This window comes from Tremella mesenterica, assembly GCF_000271645.1.
Source record: "Tremella mesenterica DSM 1558 unplaced genomic scaffold TREMEscaffold_23, whole genome shotgun sequence".
Taxonomy (NCBI): Eukaryota; Fungi; Basidiomycota; class Tremellomycetes; order Tremellales; family Tremellaceae; genus Tremella; species Tremella mesenterica.
In genome coordinates, this window is record NW_006711247.1 from 122,766 (window position 1) to 143,867 (window position 21,102).

The 21,102-nt window shown below is 48.7% G+C and overlaps 5 protein-coding genes across 5 annotated transcripts in view; 2 read left to right on the forward strand and 3 right to left on the reverse strand.

Annotated features, from left to right (window-relative positions):
- Nucleotides 1-1,167, reverse strand: part of TREMEDRAFT_66451 (uncharacterized protein) — a gene marked incomplete at both ends in the record, with an annotated part of 3,997 nt that extends 2,830 nt beyond the window's left edge. The window contains 3 exons of the mRNA XM_007008497.1: nt 33-693; nt 791-1,028; nt 1,124-1,167. Coding sequence (XP_007008559.1) covers nt 33-693; nt 791-1,028; nt 1,124-1,167 — 943 coding nt within the window. The remainder of the gene's footprint in view (nt 1-32; nt 694-790; nt 1,029-1,123) is intronic.
- A 1,310-nt stretch (nt 1,168-2,477) lies between these two features.
- TREMEDRAFT_66452 (uncharacterized protein) lies at nt 2,478-3,012 on the forward strand (the record flags this gene model as incomplete). Its single annotated transcript, XM_007008498.1, has 3 exons — nt 2,478-2,571; nt 2,620-2,757; nt 2,846-3,012. 3 exons carry the CDS (start codon nt 2,478-2,480, stop codon nt 3,010-3,012), a joined length of 399 nt encoding a protein of 132 aa, XP_007008560.1.
- An 8,496-nt stretch (nt 3,013-11,508) lies between these two features.
- TREMEDRAFT_66454 (uncharacterized protein) lies at nt 11,509-12,228 on the reverse strand (the record flags this gene model as incomplete). The annotated part of the gene is made up of 3 exons (XM_007008499.1): nt 11,509-11,517; nt 11,552-11,816; nt 11,957-12,228. 3 exons carry the CDS (start codon nt 12,226-12,228, stop codon nt 11,509-11,511), a joined length of 546 nt encoding a protein of 181 aa, XP_007008561.1.
- Nucleotides 12,229-13,738: 1,510 nt separating this feature from the next.
- On the forward strand, nt 13,739-15,830 carry TREMEDRAFT_66455 (uncharacterized protein; the record flags this gene model as incomplete). Its single annotated transcript, XM_007008500.1, has 5 exons — nt 13,739-14,164; nt 14,453-15,204; nt 15,225-15,559; nt 15,601-15,681; nt 15,745-15,830. The coding sequence occupies 5 exons, from the start codon at nt 13,739-13,741 to the stop codon at nt 15,828-15,830; spliced, it is 1,680 nt and encodes a 559-aa protein (XP_007008562.1).
- Nucleotides 15,757-17,441, reverse strand: TREMEDRAFT_72577 (uncharacterized protein). Its single transcript, XM_007008501.1, has 2 exons — nt 16,284-17,441; nt 15,757-15,944 (listed from the first exon to the last, which is right to left on the reverse strand). The coding sequence occupies exons 1-2, from the start codon at nt 17,434-17,436 to the stop codon at nt 15,883-15,885; spliced, it is 1,215 nt and encodes a 404-aa protein (XP_007008563.1). The 5' UTR covers nt 17,437-17,441; the 3' UTR covers nt 15,757-15,882.
- Nucleotides 17,442-21,102: the final 3,661 nt, after the last annotated feature.

The following is a 21,102-nucleotide window of genomic DNA, read 5'->3' on the forward strand; positions in this document are numbered from 1 at the left end:
CGAGAAAGGAGAAGACCAATCATGGTCCTCACGTCGGAAATTAAAATCTCTTTCTTCCAGTCGAATATTGGACATGTAGAGGGAAGAAGATATCTTTCTTCGGGTTCGGGTTTCGGGTTCGGAGTGGGGGATGGGGTGGGCAACGTCTACGTCTTTGTCTCTTTTCCTCTTCTTGAGACTGGCGAGCATAACCCCCGGACTGGATCTTTTATCCGTGTCTTGGGTCATTATGAAACTTCGTCCAGGGCCAGAGTCCGAGTCGTTTTCGACGTGTGTCAACCGTGTTTGGTCTGACATGCCTTGCGTTGTTGTTGTGGCTATAACGGAGATGGGAGAGGAGGCATGATCTGATCTTTCGCGTTGATCTCTCCTTTCAGAACCACCAGGAATAGAGTATATTCGTTCTCTGCTGGCTCTGCTGGTATCCAGAGCAGAGGAAGCGGAATACCCAGTGTCCAAACTAGAAACACGATCATGGCTCCTTCCCAGACCTGAAGAGGAGGATAAGCGAGATGACCAAGGGAGAGTCAAAGTTTTCGGACGGATGGGATCCCTACGTCTTTCGGCCACTTGTCGACGGTTACTGTTATTGTACACGATGGCTTGAGAGGACCAGAAAGGAACTTCCCGCTCGAACAATGGCCCGTATTTCCTAGTAAAGTATTCGATCCGGATGGGTATGAGGGTCCCGTACTGATTTGTCAGCGGTTTGCAAGTTTGGATTTGGATGATTCGGGCAGGCAAGAACAAGAGCACGATTGGCAGGTACAATCGCACAGGATCGACTCACCCTCTCCTTCCACCACTTGTGAAAACCAGACTTTGTAGATTTTGAAACGTCCAGATTATACTGCTTCATCTTCTCAATCACTATCTCACCTTGTAACCTAGATTGTTCATCTTGCCATTCGGAATAAACCACGTTCTTGGGTACCTTGGGTCGGTCCATGATCAAACGTCCATTGCTCTCCGCCAGCTTGAGGTACCAAACAGATACGGGGATGAACGTGGATGATTCGATACAATACCTGATCCAATCTTCGTGGACGTGAGCTGGGGACGGTGCGTGTATGAGAGGTGAGGGGGGAAGAGGGGTGGGACCTGGATGCAAGATGAAATCCACCTTTGGGGGAGAAAGATCATGATGACAAGGAAAAGGAAAAGCATGATAGCTCCAAGTTCCGTGATGAGACTGTTGACCTGGTTTCAGCGGATTGCAACGGAAAAAGGCAAAGGGGGGGAAAGGAAAAGGAAAAGAAATGAATAGACCCACGACGACTGAACGCATGAGACCCCAACGGGGGACGAAACCGGGTGAGAGGGAGAAGACGAGGTCTCTGAAGATGTGTCTCCCCCGGGGGGCTGAGTCGAGGTCGAGGTGTCGAGTTGTGCTTGAGGCCCCGGGGTGAGAAGAGGAGGAGCGAGGAGAAGGAGGAGGCGAATGAGAGGTGATCGAGGCGAAAGCGTCAAGGTTTGACACCCTGCGACCGAGAGAGATGACGGAGGGGGTGGATGTGGGTGGGGGTGGGGCATGGCTCGGTGGGTGTGACGGTGGGTGTGACGGTGACGGTGGGTGTGACGGTGGGTGTGACGGTGGGTGTGACGGTGACGGTGGGTGTGACGGTGACGGTGACGGTGACGGTGACGGTGACGGTGACGGCGATGAAAACATCGAGTCTGTTTGGCGGTGGGTGGATGAATGCCTAAGTATGGCCGGCACCCTTCATCCCCATTACCCATCCTATTCCCAGCGGTGACACCAACATGGGCTTGATCAAATTTGAATAGTATTTATGGAATCTTCAAAACTGGATGGAATTGTGAGGGCTTGACCTGGAAACACCTAAAGGGCCATTCCGATTTTTTATTTTTTATTTTCATCTTCTTCTCCCTCTATCTCATTCAATATTGCAGGTATTGAGGACATCTCTTTTGAGCATTGCTCAGTACACCTAGATGTATCTTTTGCTGCCATCTAGATGCATGCAAACAGCCTACATCACACCCCTTCAAATTACAGGTTCTCTATAAGGAGGAAAACAACAGCCTTTCTCCATCTCCTGTTCCACAGGAGGTAGCTGAATCCATCAAATTCCTACTGTAAGAGAAAGCAACCTATCCAGAGCCTTCTCAGGCGTCTGCAAGCCTCAAAGAAGACCATGGAGATGGTAAGTGATGACAGAATGATGATTTAGTCATATTTGGGGGTGGTGAGAAGCAAGTGCCACATTGGGTCCATCCCCCTTTGGGGCCCCAAATCAAAATATCGAATCAAGTGATCTACTCTCTTGGGTCACTTGAGAGCTTCATATTGTGACAGATGATGCATCAAGTTCTGACAGCCCTGAGTTCTCTCAGGGAAGAGTAGTAACACGCACCTGGGCTTATTTGAATTTCAATAGTACATGGATTTTAAAATCGAATTGAATCGACACGGCTGAATGTACAGGGTTAATTCCTTTTGAGACAGTCTCATAATGATTGTGAAAACCCCTGAGAAGTGTTCTGACAGCCCTGAGTTCTCTCAGGCACGAGTAGTAACACACACCTGGGCTTATTCGAATTTCAATAGTACATGGATTTCGAAATTGAATTGAATCGACACGGCTGAATGTACAGGGTTGATTCCTTTTGAGACAGTCTCAGATTGGGCCAAAGGGGTTGTGGCTGAGGGTGAGGACGAGTTAGAAGAATACTCTGATGATGATATGAGGGAGGTGATTAGTGTTGATAACGAAGAGGTAGATGGTCCTGAGCGTGAGTCCTTCATCCATCCCCTCCCGTCTTCACCAAACTTGGTCTTGTTTATCTGTTCTTTAGCTCTCAAAACATTGCTAACTCGCAGCCGTTCCCGTCTCTCCCCCTGCCCAAGTTGAGGGCCAGAAACGTCCCCGTTCTCTCTCTTCTTCTTCGTCCTCTTCTTCTTCCGGGGTTCTTTCCCCCGTCAACGCCATCGCCGCCGCCGCCGCTGCCAACACCGCCCGTCCTGTTGCCAACGCCGCCTCCCTCTGATCTCCCCAAGGGGAGCTTTTGCCCAAACAGGTGAAGAGGTCACTAAGGGAAGAAGAGTACTTGTGGGAGAAGATGAAGTCTGAGCCTGGACGTTGGGTAGTGGTTCCTGTCGATGAAGCGTGTGATTGTTGCCAGTTAGTATTCCCATGTGTACTACGCCGAAGTTACTCCTGCTAATTAGTAGACGTGAGATTATCCCGTATAACCGTCCAAACTGGCCCTGCCTCAAGGCAGTTAGGCCAAACAACAAGGCCCTCTGTTGTGCTTCATGCACATCTGGAGTCTGCTCCTTCTGCCCCGTCTCCTCTGCTCGGGACATTCCGCCCTGTCCCTCCGGCTCATCACCTTTTCCCCCTCCTCAGCCTCCAGCGTCTGTCGCCCGTATGTGGGTACCATCTTTGTCTCTCCGCTCGGTTCGCCGGACTTTGCCGTACTCCCGCCCTTCTCCTCTGTCGCCGTCGCCTTTTGCCTCAGTGGCCGGCCCATCACGTCTCCCGGCTGCTCCTCCTTCATCCTCTCATCGTCCTTCTCTGGTTGGTCCTTGTCACGGCCCTCGAGCAATTTCTTCCTAATAGACCGACGGTTGACGAACCTCGGCTAACTTCACGCTTCTGGGTCGATGTCTCACCCAACCAGGAGGGCGCAGACGCCGAAAGGAGTGTAACTACGGCGTAGTTACTCTAACTAAGGTTTTGTTCTACTGATGGCGATGTATCTCGATTTATAGCTATCTCTATCTGTCTTTTATTACTGACAACAATCAAGGATCGCTGAAGAACTTCAGCGATCTTCTCAGCTAATATTATCTATTCCTCCTAGACGTTCATCCAACCCTCCCGCGCTTTGACGTACTTCAACGCACTTCGTCCAACTTCCCCGAACCCCGGCCATCCTCTTCCTCCTTTGGCTAACTCCGCCTAACTTCGCCGCACTTGTACTCCCATTGTCCCTACCTAGCCTAGCTCCGCCTAACTTCGCCGTACTTCTGCTCCCATTGTCCCTACCTAACCTAACTTCGCCGTACTTCTGTTCCCATTGTCCCTACCTAACCTAACTTAGTCTAACTTCACCGTACTTGGTCTCAGATGTCCTGAGTTACGTGTAGAATAAAGAGGTTGAGTCGTGATGGGGGTTTTGATGGTCAAAGGAGGGTCATTGTTTATGGAATAATCGAGGTGTCACGACGTAGTTTGTGACAGTCCTCTCCTGTGGTGCCCTCTCCTCCTGTCATGACCCTACTCATCATGACTTCCCCATCCAAGGGTCCGGCCCATTCCTCAGAGAGAAAGGTTCTCAGTGAAGTCTCACAGAAGTCTCGCAGAAGAGAATAGAGGTTTACGCCTCGCTTTTATTCAAGATATCATGTTTTGATTCAAAGTATGACGTAACTGAACTTCTGGTGAAGACTTAGGTGAGATTTGGTGGATTGAAGAAAGTGCCACATGCATGCATGCACCACACTGAACGTCTGAATGTGGCACGGAGGACTCAAAAATATCAAAAAGTGCCACACTCAGCGCGCGCCACAAACGCTGCCACAAGCGTGACCTCTACCTCCTTCTCTCACATTTCAACTCAAGATGACCTCATTCCAGGGTCTCGAGTGCTCCACTCTTTTCGCTCTCACAACGAAGACAGCTAGAGTGGCAAACTCTTCGTGAGGGTGATTGTGAGGTTAATGTGCATCGCTAAAGCTCTTGCATGCATCGTGAAGATGCATATCAAATGAACAGGAAGTCAGAACACTCAATTCATGTCATACTTATTTAGATACCTTTCCAATTCTCTCTATAGAACACCCATCGTTCAACTTAACAAAACAAACTTAGTATCGACAAGTAGCTACAAGTCTCCCTTTTCCGACAAGGTCTTAACGGTTGCTGGAGGAAGCGTGGTTACCGTTGTGGAACGCGGGATCAGGGGTACCCCCAACAGCAGTGGTATGAGCATAAACATCGCTTACCACTTCTTCTGCTGCGGTATAAACTCCATGATTGGTTTGAAGCGAACAAGGACGGTTCTGGAGTACGCAGCAATGGCATTTCTGGCCAGGACCAAGCACAAAACAGCGCCTGTCCCCCCTAGTCTGACATAAGCTAAAATATCGATATATGGAAGAACTTACCTTCATAATACAGTTATAACACTTCCAGGGAGCAGGATACCCGAAGAGAAGAATGTCAAAACCGGTCCTGCGATGCCACATAGTGTTCCTCTGAGCCTGTATAGATTAGAATAGTCAGGTTAGAGACATAGAAGGAGATTACTTACAGCGGTACGAGGTTGTTGATTCTGAGCGATAGAAGGTATCGACTGAGTTGAAACTTGGTACGACGATTGATAAGAGAACATTTAAGCTGTGGTTGAAATTTGAGATTGATTGGATGAGCGGTTGGAGAGGAATTAATCGCCAAAGTGGGGCCTTTATATATCCATCAAAGAGCTCCACCTATGAGGTCATAGTTTGCCTAAGTGTTAGCAGAGGACTTCGATTCGGAGAGGGAATCTTTCAGTGACGTCAGGACAGGGTCAGATCTTTCAAACGAGCCCTTGTGGGGCCCAAAATTCAGAAAAACGCGACTTGTCCATGCAAATTAGGCGGATGTGGCACTTTAAGAGTAAGAGAAGAATGGGAAGGAAGGAGAGAAGTTATGTGCCACATTCCACAGGAAACAGTTATCACTTGCTTGGATGATGGAATAAGGTAAGAATGGACACAGAGGACAATTAAGATATTGGTTTTATACATAGAACACTTAGTAATTAGTAGTACATAGAGGGCAACCAACAGAGCGCTCAACGGAGTTCGCGCCTTAAGGAGGGGCGACTGTCATGACCCTACTCATCATGACTTCCCCATCCAAGGGTCCGGCCCATTCCTCAGAGAGAAAGGTTCTCAGTGAAGTCTCACAGAAGTCTCGCAGAAGAGAATAGAGGTTTACGCCTCGCTTTTATTCAAGATATCATGTTTTGATTCAAAGTATGACATAACTGAACTTCTGGTGAAGACTTAGGTGAGATTCCCAACGGGAATCTCTTCAATGATAGTCTTGCTCTGCAGGATATATAAACCCCCCATGTTGGCCCCATGGATCCTTTTCCCCAAGGATCAAAATATCTTTTGCATTTCATATTTATCAGACCTCTTCGGGAGCACTTCTTACAGAAGTGTCATCCTTGTTTGATACATACTAGCTTGACCACTCGATCCTTCCAAGCTATCCTATCCTTCTTGACTTATACTTTCTTGACTTGACTATCATCTGATCACTTCACAGTACCACGGACCATCTTCATTTGTCTTGGTCCAAGACCATCTAAACCTTTATCTTCCACTCCGTCTTTGTTCTTCAGGTCTCACAAGGACGGGTCGCAACACCTCCGGCCCACGGCACCCGAAGTCGTTGTCCTTCTGCTCCTCCGGCCACCCCAGCGGCCGTTCCTGTCACTCCCCCCTCTGCTCCAAAGAAGACTCCAAAGTCTTCATTAAAGAAATCAAAAGGCAAAGGGAAAGAGAAAGAGGTCGTCTTTGAGGATGGTGATGTGGGAGAAGAAGGTACTCAGCACGTTGATCCCCCTGCTCCTCGGTGGTCCCTAGTACACCCTCGTATCTCCTTGGACTCTCGTGTCCCGGATGATGAGAAGGAGTTTGCTACCTATCGCTCCCTTGTTCTCGGTCTCACCACTCAACTTGAGGCCGCTCGACATGATACATTCCTCCTCCTCGACTTCACTACTTGGCAAACCAACGCCTTGAATAACCTTACTACGGCGTTAGTGGATGTAGTCAACGGTGGAGATCTGAATGAGGCTTCAAGGGAGAAGCTAGCGGACGTCTCTCGCCGATGTCTCACTGAGATAGCCGATGTTCGCTGAAGACTGTACAACACCCCTTTCCTCTTCACTCCTTTGGTGTATGAGTTACCACCTTCCATTGGTTGGTTAGGTCGCCGTAGTACTTCTCGGCTCCCTGGTTCAGCTCAGACTGCTCTTGATCTCCTTGGTCTCCCCTTCGAGTGTCTTTGGACGGTACGTTCTCTGTGGAGGACTCCGAGCATGCAAGCTGCTCGAGGCGTCCCAGACTTCGATGATTTCTTTGGTGCTATGAACCGGGCATGGAAGGCTTCCCTCACTACTGTGTTCCCCCCTGCTTGTCTGGATCTACCTGCAGCCGTCGGTAGGCTCCACACCAACCCTGCAGGACCAAGTGGAGTGAGGGACAAGGGAAAAGGGAAAGGTAAGTGAGAGGTACGTAGCTGTAATCCTATGTTGTATGCAGTATGATCCTACCTCTGTGGTCCTTCGCAGTCGCCCTTCCTTTGGTTTAGTGGGGTGAAGTTTGTGGAACTTTGCCAATATGTCATTAGCGCCATCAACATTCTCTACCGGTTCCCATGATACTGAATCGTCCGTTCCTTCGTAACCTAACCACTCTACTAGGTACTCTAACTTTCCTAATCTCTTATTCACCCTAGAGTCTACTATGTCTTTTACTTCCCATGATTCTCCTATGTTATCCACCTCTACCAGGCCAGGTGGTTCAGCTTGCTGACAAGGGAATACTGGAGGATGGTAAGGACGGAGCAAAGAGACATGGAATACATCATGGATACGTGCCATCGTTCCTGGTAATTCCAACTTGCAAACGTGAGAACCTACCTGCCGTACTACCTTGTACCGCCCACTTTGCTTCACATCCAATTTCTTCATCGGTCTCTTAGTCTTAATATTCTCTAACGACAGCATAACTAGGTCACCTTCCACGAAGTTCAGCGTAGTTCGATGTTTCCTATTGTATCCCTCGGCGTACTTCTCATTAGCTTTTTCAATCCCCTCTATACATTCTTTATGTATTTTGGTCAAGTCTTTCACCACTACCGTGGCAGCGGGCACTTCGACTTCACTGGTCTTAATCTCTTCGGCCCATCAAGGGTGGTACCCGTAGTTCGTATAGAACGGTGTCTTGTTTATTGCGGAATGATGGGTGTTGTTATAGGCGAAGCTGGCTCGAGCAAGCAGCTTCGACCAGTTGTTCTGCTGGTAAGAAGTGAAGATTCTAAGGTATAATTCGAGAGATTGATTGGTTCGTTCGGTCTGTCCATCAGTCTGTGGATGGTACGCAGTAGAGAGATGTAGTCTTATCCCCAGACTATCGGTTAAGTTTTTCCAAAACTTTGACGTAAACTTCGATCCTCTGTCTGACACTATGTTCTCTGGTAACCCATGCTGAGCCACCACATAGTCCATTATCATCTCTGATAGCCTAGCTGCGGTCAACTTTGTCGTAGTTGGGATAAAAATGGCCCATTTGGTCAACCGGTCCACCACTACCAAGATCCAATTATACCCATGGGAACTCGGGAGTTCTTTGATAAAATCCATCGAGATACTGGACCAAGGTTTCGTAGCCACTTGCAATGGTTTAAGCTCTCCATGGGGCTTCTGCCTGTTAGTCTTTGGTCTCTGACATACCGCGCAGCCGGGGATATAATCCTCGACATCCTTCCTTACTCCGACCCAAACATAATCCCTCAGGACTAGTTCGAGGGTCTTTGCAGAACCTGGATGACCGGCCAGGGGTGAGTCATGTCGCATCTTCATGACCTTTAGTCGAGCATCGGCGTAGTTCGACACATAGGTGTGATCATCAAATGTGAGGAAGCCTCTTGAGGTCCATCCACCGCAAAGTATTAAAGGGGACCGTGAACTACAACGTAGTTTGGTGATTGACTTTGGTTTCTGTATATTATTGTGACACGTCGGATGAGAACACTCAGCACAGATAACTCCTACAGCTCCTCTCTAACCTCCTCCACTTCCTCGTCTTCCTGTACCCCAGCTACCAGATCCATAGGATCAATAAGGTCGTTGTCTCTCACTTCCTTCGTCCCATGTAAAGCTCTAAGGAGGTGTTGTAACCCAGAGCTAGTCTTGTCAAGTTCGTCAAACTTCGGCAAACCCTGGATACGGTTGCTTTCTTGTACCATAGTACTTCCTTTGCCTGAATGATAGTCAGCTCTTCGGGAGAGCCCGTCTGGAAGGGTAGCTTGTTTACCTGGCCTATGCACCATTTTGAACCTGAAGTTAGAAAGCCCCTCGACCCACCTGCCTTGTCTAGGGCTTAATTGTTTTGGTTCCATCCAATACGTCAAGTTTAAATGATCCGTGAGAACTGTAGTCTCCACCTGTAGTAGTAAGTGTATCCTTCTTCTGAAAGCTTCAACAATAGCCAGTAACTCTTCCTTGCCTACCGTATAATTCAACTGCGCAGCCTGGAAGGCCCCTGATTCAATAGCCACTGGGTGTTCTTGTCCTAGTTCGTTTACCTGCAATATTATAAAACCCCAGTCGAAGAACGACACATCTTTCTGTAGCAGTGTCTTCAACGAAGAATCAAAGTGAGCCAACACTGGGGCCCTACACATTGTATCCTTCAATTCTTTAAAAGCCCTTTCCTGTTCTACTCCCCAAACAAACGGTACATCCTTCCTTGTGAGATTGTTGATCGGCTTAGCAATCCTGGAAAAGTTGGGGACAAAGCGACGGTAATAGCTGACTACTCCCATAAATCCTCTACTCTCCCTCAGGTTCTTAGGGCAGGGAAAAGATATGACAGCATCCATGTACTCCGGATTACTAGAAACCCCCTCCTGCAAAACCACAAAACCTAAGAATACTACCGAATCCTTTTCAAACTCGCACTTACTAGCTTTGACGAACAAATTCGATTTTCAAAGAACTTCGAACACCTTCGCGGTAGTTCCTCTCAATTCTTCCAACGTCTGACCATAGATGAGTATATCATCTATGTAGACAACTACTCCTTTCCCTAATAGTGCTCGGAAACTTTCATTTAGGAAAGGCTGGAATACAGCAGGAGCATTTTGCAGACCATCTCGGACAACCAGAGATTTGAACATACCATACTGAGTCCTGAACGCTGTCAGGTGTTCATGTCCTCCTTTTACTCGCAGGAGTTGGTACGCCCCAATTAGATCTAGCTTGCTGAAGTACCTTGCCTTCCCTAGCTCTTCGGTTATCTGGCCGATTAGAGGTAGTGGATAGGCGTCTGGTGTAGTTGCTTCATTTAACTTTCGGTAGTCAATGACCATTCGCCATTGACCTTTTGCTTTCTGTCACAAACCATGTCGTGACATCCCTGACAACCACCATCACCGACCCTCCTTTCACCATCACCAACCACCACCCGAAGCGCTGAGACCGACTACGGCGAAGTTACGAGATCCTAGAGGGTATTTGTCACGATAACCCCGACTAGCGGAGAACTACGGCGAAGTTAGAGGAGGGGAACCGAGGGAGAGCAGAGCAGGGGAAGTTAGGTGAAGTTAGGCGAAGTTAGTTGAAGTGAGCGGAGTAGGTGTCACGAACTACGTCGCGACACCTCGATTACTCCACCAACAATGACCCTCCTTTGGCCATCAAAACCCCATCACGCCTTAACCTCTTTACTCTACACGTAACTCAGGACTTCTGACACCAAGTACGGCGAAGTTAGACGGAGTTAGGCTAAGTAGGAACAATGGGAGCAGAAGTACGGCGAAGTTAGACGGAGTTAGGCTAAGTAGGGACAATGGGAGCAGAAGTGCGGCGATGTTAGGCGGAGTTAGTCTAAGTAGGGACAATGGGAGCAGAAGTGCGGCGATGTTAGGCGGAGTTAGTCGAAGGAGGAAGAGGATGGCCGAGGGCTCGGGGAAGTTGGACGAAGTGCGTTGAAGTACGTCAAAGCGCGAGAGGGTTGGATGAACGTCTAGGAGGAGTAGATAATATTAGCTGAGAAGATCGCTGAAGTTCTTCAGCGATCCTTGATTGTTGTCAGTAGTGAAAGACAGATAGAGATAGCTATAAATCAAGATACATCGCCATCAGTAGAACAAAACCCTAGTTAGAGTAACTACGCCGTAGTACGCCGTAGTTACACCCCTTTCGACGTCTGCGCCCTCCTGGTTGGGTGAGACATCGACTCAGAGCGTGAAGTTAGCCGAGGTTCGTCGACCGTCGGTCTATTAAGAAATAGTTGTTCGACGGGCGTGACAGTAGGTTACCGGGGATATGGCGAGGTACGGCGAAGTTGAGCGAAGAGGACTGAGCACGAGGCTGTGCAGGAGTTGTGGGACGTTCTATGAGAAGAGAGGAGAAGTATAGATAGTTCACAGATTGCTGGACTTCTTCAGCGATCCTTGATTGTTGTCAGTAGTGAAAAGATTGATAGAGATAGCTACATACAAATTAATATACATCGCCAACAGAGAAAAACCCCAGTTAGAGTAACTACGCCAAAGTACGCCGTAGTTACACTCCTTTTGACGTCTGCGCATCCCTGGTTGGGTGAGACATCAACTTAGAAGCGTCAAGTTAGCCGAGGTTCGTCAACCGTCGGTTTGTTAGAGAGAAGTGTTCGACGGTTGTGACAGAATTTTATTGAGTTGCCTCTTCCATCAAGGACAACACCCTCTTTCCTCATCCAGTCCCACCCTATCACAACGTCTGCATCGCAGAGGGTTGTTACATCGAGACGAACAGATCGCTCTTCGGTGTCCTTTGTCAAACTGAAAGTAACTTTGATGAACTCGGTAATAGGTCCAGCGACACTAACTGAGCCATCAAACATGTGAACGGGTACGCTCACCGGGTATCGTCTCCTTTCTACACCTATCTTTGCCGCTGTCTTAGGGCTTCTATATGAACAAGTAGCCCCAGTGTCCCAGAGCGTGGTTAGTTTGATTCCATTGCTGAAAATGTCCGATTTAGGTTGATCTCTAGCAGTGGAAGGGATAAGGAGGTGACTATCGGTGGTGCATAAACAGGGGGTATTGAGTGGTGTATTTTTGTATTCACAATTCTCTGGCTCCATCAGCTGTGTCTCTTTTCTAGGTTTGGGAACGGTGGCCGAGAGAATATGGCGGACCCGCCGAGTCTCGCCTACTGCGACAGGTCCTCTTCTTTTCCCTGGTCCTCTTCCATTTCCCATTCCCCTGTGACTGTGTTTAACTTCCTCCTCTGTCCAAGAAGTACGGCGTTCCCGCCCGATCCTGCATCACGTTCTCCAAACTTCTCCCCCCATGGCGGCAACCATCCAACCTTGACCTCCGCCTTCCTTACTGGACAATCCTTCAGCCAATGCCCCTTTTCGCCGCACTCAGTACATTTCCCCTCCTTTCTCGCCTCTCTCAGCTCAAGACTTGGTCTAGGCCACATTCGGCAAAGTTCGTCGGCAGTCGTTGGCACCGCTTTAGTGACCGTCGCACTTGTGGTCACTTGTGCGTTGAACTTTGGGGAAGATTTCCTGTGGTCCCACTTCTTCTCTTCCTTGTGGCCATCCGTCCCTGCCACTTTTCTCACCACCCCCGTCTCTTCCTTCTTTCCACATCTTTTTCCACCTTCCTCCTCCACAGCCGATTGTCCAAGGGAATAACAAACTCCAATAATTCTCTAACCGTTCCAAATGATTTACCATGCCTTGCGATTTTGTCCAAAAGGTGTGATTTCAGACCTTTCCTGGCTTGATCAACTAGATTTCCGTCATCAGACCACTTGAGTATCGCCACATGTCGTTGAAAAGCAGAGAAGTACTCTGAAGCTGAGCCGGTTTGCTCGTGGTCATTGAGCATTCGGGCTGCAGGTCCTTCATCGTGGGGATCCCCAAAGTCAGTCTTGAGATACCTGATGAATTGATTGTATACTGTGAGGTAATCAGGAAGGGGTCTTTTAGCCAGGTCGGGTTGAACAGCGAGAAGAGGTGTTTCGCGTAAGTGAGAGATCGTGAAAAAGACTTTCTTGGTGTCATTGGGAAAAAGATGGGAGTTCAACTCAAAGTGTACTTCACACTCGGACAGAAAGGCGGTTAACTTGTTCCTGTCTCCTGTCCAGAGGTTGGGGATAGGCAGCTTTATCCCTTTTCGTTCGCTAATTACGCTTGGAGTCGCTGAAGTTTGCCCTCCCATGGCGTACCTCACTCCTTCTGATATCCCTTCTGCAATCCCCCCTTACTGTTTCCCTCTCTCTCCTCTGCTCCCATTCCTCCCTACGCTTCCTCTCTTCCATCATGTCTTTGTTTAAATTCACCACCAACTGCATCATGGCCAACATCATCCCCTGAGTTCCTCCTTCAAAGTTCCTCCCACTTTCTACACCCTCACTCCCAGTAGCTCCTCTCTGTCGTGGGGTTTGGTCTGATTCGGTTGGGGACCTCGAGTACGAGTAGTTGTTGAATATGGTGGGTTGGATATATTTTGCCTCATGTCACACACAGAATCATTCATATCAGTATCAGTATCATACAAGTATATCTCACAAACATCGTTTTTCAAGCAACATTTAGTTACCGTACCCTCCTCTGTCACTGTTCAAACCATCCATCACAAGCGAATCGACTTTAACTTTTCAAACATCTCTCTTCCCCTGTGACTATGCATACAGTACCGTTTAAATCACAGACGATGACGACGACATCTACCGACTCAGAAGTTCAAACTCAAATTTCACAAGGCAACTCTTGATAGGTCACATGTGTGAACATTGTAAAAAGCACTAGCTCAGTGATACTGATTAGCCCGGTACCTCACAGTACAGTCGACTGTACCTGTCGCGGACGGCGACGCACGGTCGACGCTACTTTGCACATCCAAAATGCATGTGTGTTTTTCTCTTTTTCTATGTTGTCTCGTCATATATCTCCTTAGATTGCTTTCTTACAAGTACCAAAAGCATGCCATCACAATCCCTAACTGCTGCGGTACTTGATTGTCACAAAGTCATACCTCCTAAAGTACCCAACTTCTCCACCATCGCCAAAGAACACAATGTCGTACGCACCACCCTTAGTCGCAACTACTACAAATCCCTCCATGAAATCCCACCTGATGGTCGATCCAACCAATCGCATCTTGATGAACATGAGGAAGCTGTCCTAGTAAAGCGTGTTCTTGAATTGGGAAAACGTCGACTCTATCCCACTCCTGCCATCCTGCGGAACATGGCTTACGAGATTTGTGGTACCCTTCCGTCTAGCAAGTGGGCAACTTGCTTTATAGATCGACACAAGGACCAAATCAAGTGCATGAGGGTTCATGGGATGGAGAAATCACGGCATACGGCTGAGTACAAACCAATCTTTGAGGAATACTTTGATATTGTGAGTTTACCTGCTTTCACAATCTATTGCTGATGGCTATAGTTGGAGAGCCGATGTGATGAACTCAATATTGGGCCAGAGGCAATATTTAACATGGATGAGAAAGGATTCATTATTGGGCAGACAAACAAGGAATCTCGGATACTTCCCCTTGAAGAGACACTCAAGTCCGACCCGGCAAAAGCGCGCATAGATGGATCTTGAGAATTTGTCACCCTCATTGCTGCTATCTGCGCTGATGGCACTGCCCTTCCTCCTGCTCTCATCTACAAAGGGGTATACGGCCAGGTATGCGAAAGCTGGACTTCCGAGGTTCTCCCAAGTGATGAGACCTTTATGGCTGCTTCGGAAAAAGGGTGGACAGACGACAATCTTGGGCTTCAATGGCTAACCGAGGTTTTTGATAAAAGTACTGCTTCAAGACAACTATGGCGTCGTCTTCTTATCGTCGATGGACATTCAAGTCATGTCAACTACACTTTCCTGCAGCTTTGTGATTCACTTCGCATTGCGGTCTGCATTCTTCCTCCACACAGTACCCATCTACTTCAGCCATTGGATGTTGGCGTCTTCTCACCGCTTTCCTCCCACTACACTACTGTCTCCACTCAACTGTCTGTCGCTTGGGAAGGTAGAGTGGGAATGAGTAAAGCACTCTTTTACCTTATCTTCAAGCAAGCATGGGCTAATGCTCTCTCGGAATCCACCATACGACATGCTTTTGCGAAGGCGGGCATCCATCCAAGGAATCGTAATGTGGTAATCGATTCTGTCTTCACCCGTCCGATAACCCCACCCCCCAAAGAGCAGACTGGGCCGGTCCAGTCATTCTTCAATCCACCCAGTTCTCCCCTCAACGCCAGCGGTTCAGTCAAACTCATGCATCGAATGCGCAAAGGTGAAGTCACACCTGACTACACAAGTGGGAAATTGTACAAGGCATTCCGGTCTTTATCTGCGGATCATCACCTCATGAAATCAAAGTTGGACAATCTGGAGCAGGCGATATCACACACAAGGAGAAAGAAGACGACTCGAAAGTATGTAGCAGATCAAACAGAAGGTGGGGTAGCATTCTTAGGGCCACAACAGTTTCAAGAGGCAGGGAGGCGTTTGATCGAGAGGAAGCAGAAGCGGAGGAAGCAGAGAGATTGAAGGTTGTTGCTGCAGAGGAGCGTGCAGAGAAGAAGAGACAACAGGAGGAAGCAACAAAGGTGCGAAGAGTAGCAGTAGCTGCGGCTAGAGCTGAGAAGAAGAGGAAGCAGGAAGAAGAAAAGGAGAAAAAGAAACAAGATCGTGAGCTCAGGAAAGCGGAGAAAGCGCTACAAACATTGGCTGCATTTGAAGCAAAAAGATCTGCGGGTTTGTCTAGACATAGGGGAGCCGGAGGTTCGAGTAAGTCATATCCAAGCAGTAGAATCGGCTGACAGCCTTAGGAACAGGCGCAGGACAATCCTCCATGTCAGTGGATGTGGCTATAGAAGAGGTGCCGCAGTTTCCTGATACCAAAGTGCCAGGTGAGTTTGGTGCAGTATAATTTCAGTATGATGAGTGTATGGGCTATCGTCTATCATAGACAGATATCTGGACTATACAGACAAAGATTATGCATGTTAAAGATGATTTTCCATGTAGTTGCTACCAGTTGAAGGAGTGTGCAAAGTAGTGTCGACCGTGCGTCGCCGTCCGCGACAGGTACTGTTTGAGCATTGGAAATTTCACATCCATAGACCTTCAAACCAGCGATCGGACCTGACGTGTTGGAAATCTCTTTCGATGGCTACTTGTCAGTGTTGCCTTTTCTTTGTTATACCTTCGGCTCGGCTAATTGTAACAAAGGAAGGGGTGAGGGGGGGGATGGGCCAAGCCATAGGTACCATAGGGATAGGGATCTCGGATACAGTGAGAGTGACTTTTCCCTCTGGCGACAAGCACAAAGAATTTTACAGTATTTTATATCAAGGACAAAGGTTGACCGTTTGATTCAGTTCTACAATGGGAAAAAGAACTGCTTGGGTACTGGGGGGAAAAGACAGAATCGGGAGGGGAGGAACAGGTACGGCCCAATGTGGCAAGAAAGAAAGAAACCGGATACGAGGTGAAAGATGGTGGAACTCACCGTCCAAAAACCATCTCATATCATCAAATCTACCCCGAGGGAAAGATTCTCTGTTATCCTGCAACTTTTCCAAAAAATACCTGATCAATTCTCTCGGTAACGATTCCGGATGACGGTTTTTCCATTGGAAAGCTTTTGGAATAATGTTCACAGTCCATTCTTCTTTCCATTTCGTGTCTCCTTTTGCTTTTGCCGATTCCGATCCGACAACCTTAGAGTCTGACTCTTCCTCACTGACGGTAGAACCGTAACCTACTCTGAGGGTCGAGTTCCACACCACGATGACTTGTCGTATGACGTGTTGAATCTCTCTAGGTGTGACGACTGGCATTGTGTTTGGATCAAAAGCTACGCTGTCGAACAGTGTTTCCAATCGATTGTAAACGTTTCTCAAGATGGGAGCCATGACCTTGTCCAGATCCAAATCTAAATCTAAATCCGGATAGATACCCTCCGAGGTGATGATCTCGTCCGCACCCTCGTCATTGCCGCCGAGGGATAAACGACCCAATAGACCGATAAGAGGGATAGCTCTATGAAGTACGTGACCTGTCTCTGACGCATGTTGACAGATCTTTATCAAGTTATCTCTAAACTGGGACATTCTTTGTTGTCCCAGGTGACAACGGACAATGCCTTTTCGGATCGATTTGGCTAGACGTTGAACGTCTCTGTCACCTTTGTATTCACCCATGTTGGGGTCCCACTCGACCCTCAGCTGTCTGACGGGAACCAGGAGGAGATACAGGATCATGTCTTTGGATTCTTGGTGATCGTCGTACATGACATCGATCTCTTCTTGTGCTTTGACGAGGAGGACGTCTTGCTTTTCGAGTTTCTTGTTTAGTTTTCCGACGACGGTAAGGTTTCTTTTCGTCAGGTCGTCCATGATTTCTTGTGCCTTCTTTTCCCGTTTGATCGCAGCGTTTGTCTCTTCCACCTTGGCGTGGTACTGCTGCTCCATCTGTTCGAATTTGGTGTTGTGCGCTGTCTCCATCTCCTCGACCTTGGCGTGGTACTGCCGCTCCATCTGTTCCAACTGCGCCTGCATCTCGGCGACTTTGACGCCATGGTTTTCCCTCACCATCTCCATCTCAACCACACGCATCTTGTCCAACCCCTCTCGCTCTGCTCTTTTCCCATCTTCTCTCATCCGAGCCATCTCCTGTTCTCTCCACCTCAACCGTTGTTCTCTAGCGTCCATCACCTTTGAATCCTTTTCGGGCGAGCCGAGGAGATCGACCGACAACCTGAACCGACGATCACGGCCACGATCAGGTCTGGACCGTCGCTTGCTGTGAAAGCCGTATTTGATATTTTCAGATATCCAGTCCGAATCGTCAGAGTCTGGCTCCGAGACTCCCTCGTCAGACCCAGTCGACTCGTGGTCTTTGTCTCTAGCAGGAACCGAAACGGTCTGAGGATCGGGTAAATCTTCTTGCTTCATTTCGACTTGGACTTGGTCGAGTTTGACTAGAGCTTGGGAAGAGAGGAGGACGGTGTCATCCACGATGAGCCATTGGGTTTGATCGATTTTCAAGCTCAACATGTCTTGAACCCGTTCTTTGACGCTCGGGCTCGGGCTCTTGGACGACGGAGATGAACCTGATAGGATGGAACGATAACTGACACCTTTTCAGCTTTTCACTCTCTTCTCTAGGCGAGGTATCCAATGAGGGCATACGAGTCTCCTTCTCAGCGTGGATGGGAGAGACATGAGATTGCTCATCGCTGGGTGATGATGTTTGAGCGGGGTATCGATTCAAATTCACATGGACAGAAGAAACTCACCGATGAAAAAAATGTTCAACCGTCCGTCTGACCGGCCAACGAATCTTCATCTCCTCTAGAACGACCATGACTCCTGCCGCTTTCAACTGCAAAGCCAACAGCGCAAGGTTAGGTTCCTTATTCACGGTACCATATTGATGTGCGTTATCGAATGATCTCAAACAGTGAACGAAGAAGACGTTTGTGGAAGTTTCAATGGCGTGTTCATGATGCCGGATCTGTTCGAGAGCAGAAGCTGTCGAATAAGCGTTAGACAACAAGTCGGTCCCTAATGTTTGTTCACCATCGGTATCGGGGTCGGGGTCGACGATGCAAGCTTGAATGGAACGATCCAATTGTGTGAAAGTTTCAGATTCGAGTAATAGGTTTTTAGTCACAGTTGACCATTTGAGAGAGTTGTCATGGATGAAATCTGTAGTGTCGTATGATACATCTCCGGCCAGATGGTTGATCAGGCAGAAAGGATATAAACCTCCCTGTGCGAGATGAGGTGTAGACGAAGGTCGGGAGAACAAAGCCGTTTGAAGGCGAGTCTTCACCTGGGATGAGTCGGGGGGGTTGGACAGGGAGGAGAAATCTTGGCTGATCCGAGTGAGGTCTTCCAAGAGGGTGATGGAACGTTCGGCCGCTTCATCTATCAGAGATTTATCAGGTGAATGATGGGACCGGTCTGGTAAGGTCTCGATGGAAGCAACCGATTTGATCATCTGTCCAGAGTCAGTGATGTTTCCATGGCAGTGAATCTGGGACAGTGAGAGGTGGGTGGGTGAGCGGGGAAGAGCGAGAGAGGAGGGAAGCGAAAGTCATCACCCGCTGGTAAACGTGTCAAGGGGACAAAGCAAAAGTTACTAGAGACTGTCAAGAGGAAAAGTTTGCGAAAGAGTGACGGTATGTGAGGGAGGAATCACGATCACACGCAGAGCTGGTTGACTCACAGACCTGCTGACGACTTGGTTGGTCGAATTGACAATCAACTGGTCTAATCTGTTCTGCAGGTCAGTGTCCCTTCTCGACGGTGGTGATGGGAGGAACAAGTGGTCCTCCCCGGGACAGCGGTGATGGTGAAAAAGGCGCCTGAGCATCATCTTTCGGTGAAGGGGGAGGCGGGTCAACATGATCCTTCGGTGATGGGGATACAAGGATGACACGCGAGACCGGTGATGGAAAAGAATGCGACAACTTGACAGCCGAGTGGAGAGAGTGAAATGTTCGAATGTTCCAAGTCGTACATCGAACTCACCACTTTGAATTTTTCATGTCCCGGCTAGAGATGATCAGTTTAGCTTTCTGCTTTCCACATCTAGAGAGAAGAGAAAGGACAGCTGACGGTGGCAGATGGCAAACACAGTTGACGATTACAGAAAACGAAGAGAGATGAGATGACCCATAACTCACCATATCGATGACTCTGATCAAATAACCTTCATCTTCGGTCGGTACGTCATCTAGAGGACCAGGTGTGACGCTACCGAGATACGAGTTGAGGACAGTGGTCATTTTCTTCCTCTTGTCAGTTTTCGAGAACAAACTCTGGACTCGGGGCGGATGGTGTTGAGGGAGTAGAGAGGGAGAGGGGAAGGGATGTTATGCGCATGGGTCGGAGTGGGAGTGTGTCAGAGAGAGAGAGAGAGAGAGAGAGAGAGAGAGACAAAGACACAGAGAGAGAGAGTCGGAAAGATACAAAGGGACCGAAAGAAAACACCCAGCTCACATCTACCACGAGAACATATTGACCCTCACCCAAAGACCTGACCTCTTCTTTCCACCCATCAACTCGAGAGATATGTTTCGCCAACGTCTTTGCATCATGACCCCAAAGCTTTGCCGTGTTGATGATCGAAGGATTCGAGACCAGCCATTGGTAGATGGATTGTGAGGGTGAAGGAGGATGATCTGGTCCAGACATCAAATGGCGAAGATGGATTATACCTGCCAATAGTTTTAACAAGTCGTCCACTATGTGTTGACCTAGTTGTGATTTCAAACTTTCCAAGACGTCTTTGAGATGGCTGGCCAGACGGTTCAGACGATCACCTCGGTCACCGACAAGCTTGGCCAGACCATCATCATTTGAAGAGATTTGATCGAGATGTAAATGAGGGTATAGGTTGGAAAGCAAGGGAAGAGCGACCAAAATGTGAAAAGTTTCTTCGTCTTCTCTATCCAGCATGGCTCTGCGTTCCAATCCGAAAGAGAAAACCTCGACCGATTCGACTCTGAGTCGGGGTTGTTGCATCTGCCTGGAATAGACAATCTGTGGGGAAAAGTACGTGAGCGAGTGTGAGACGAGGTTGAGCGAGTTGAAAACTCACAGCTGTCTCGGTGGAACCACGAGAAGAGTCAGGGTTGGTGACTGTACATGCGCTTGCGAGAAGGTTATGACAGTCGACGACGAGAGCGATGGCTGCGGGGAGAGAGAGACGGAGGGGATGAGCATCATGTGCAGGAGGTCCAACGTTTGAGAGAGACAAGAGACGAGAGATGATCATGGTCGCCGTCCTCGTCTTACCGGATGCTCTACGTGCAGGTCAGTCAAAGGAGAGAAAGTGTGAGAGGTTGCAACTCACGAAGGACCAGTACAGTACAGGGTAGAGACGTCTTGACCTTGGACGACGGTACGGAGGAGGGTATCACACAGGTCGTCGACGGGATCATGGTGGTGGTGGTGGTGGCCATCATCGTGGGCATGGTGGTCACGATCACCGTCTTGTCCGACACCAGGATGAAGTTTGAGCAAGACGCGGGGGCCGAGGTGAGTGCAATGACGTCGTACGTTGCCACGACGTACAATCAGGTCCGCCACTGGGCATCAGCGTACATCTAGGGGGTGGGTAGGGGGGTCGGTAGGGGGGTAGGGAGGCAGGGGGTCGGGGGGTGGTAAGAGAGACACTTACGTCGGCGCTCGGTCTTTGGAAAAGAAGTGAACAAGCTGAGATCCTTGACCCGATCGGGTGACCCGAAGAGTTGGCCATCATCATTCGTCATCGTCTTCATCTCATCGTCATCGTCATCGATCCCGATCTCACCG

What these genes read in the sequence shown, in the direction of transcription:
- TREMEDRAFT_72577 (XM_007008501.1), bottom strand. Translation starts at nt 17,436, where the DNA reads ATGAGAGAAGATGGGAAAAGAGCAGAGCGAGAGGGGTTGGACAAGATG. An exon ending in TATGAGATGGTTTTTGGACG is followed by an intron (nt 15,945 to 16,283) that starts GTGAGTTCCACC and finishes ACTGACAAGTAG; the next exon opens with CCATCGAAAGAGATTTCCAA.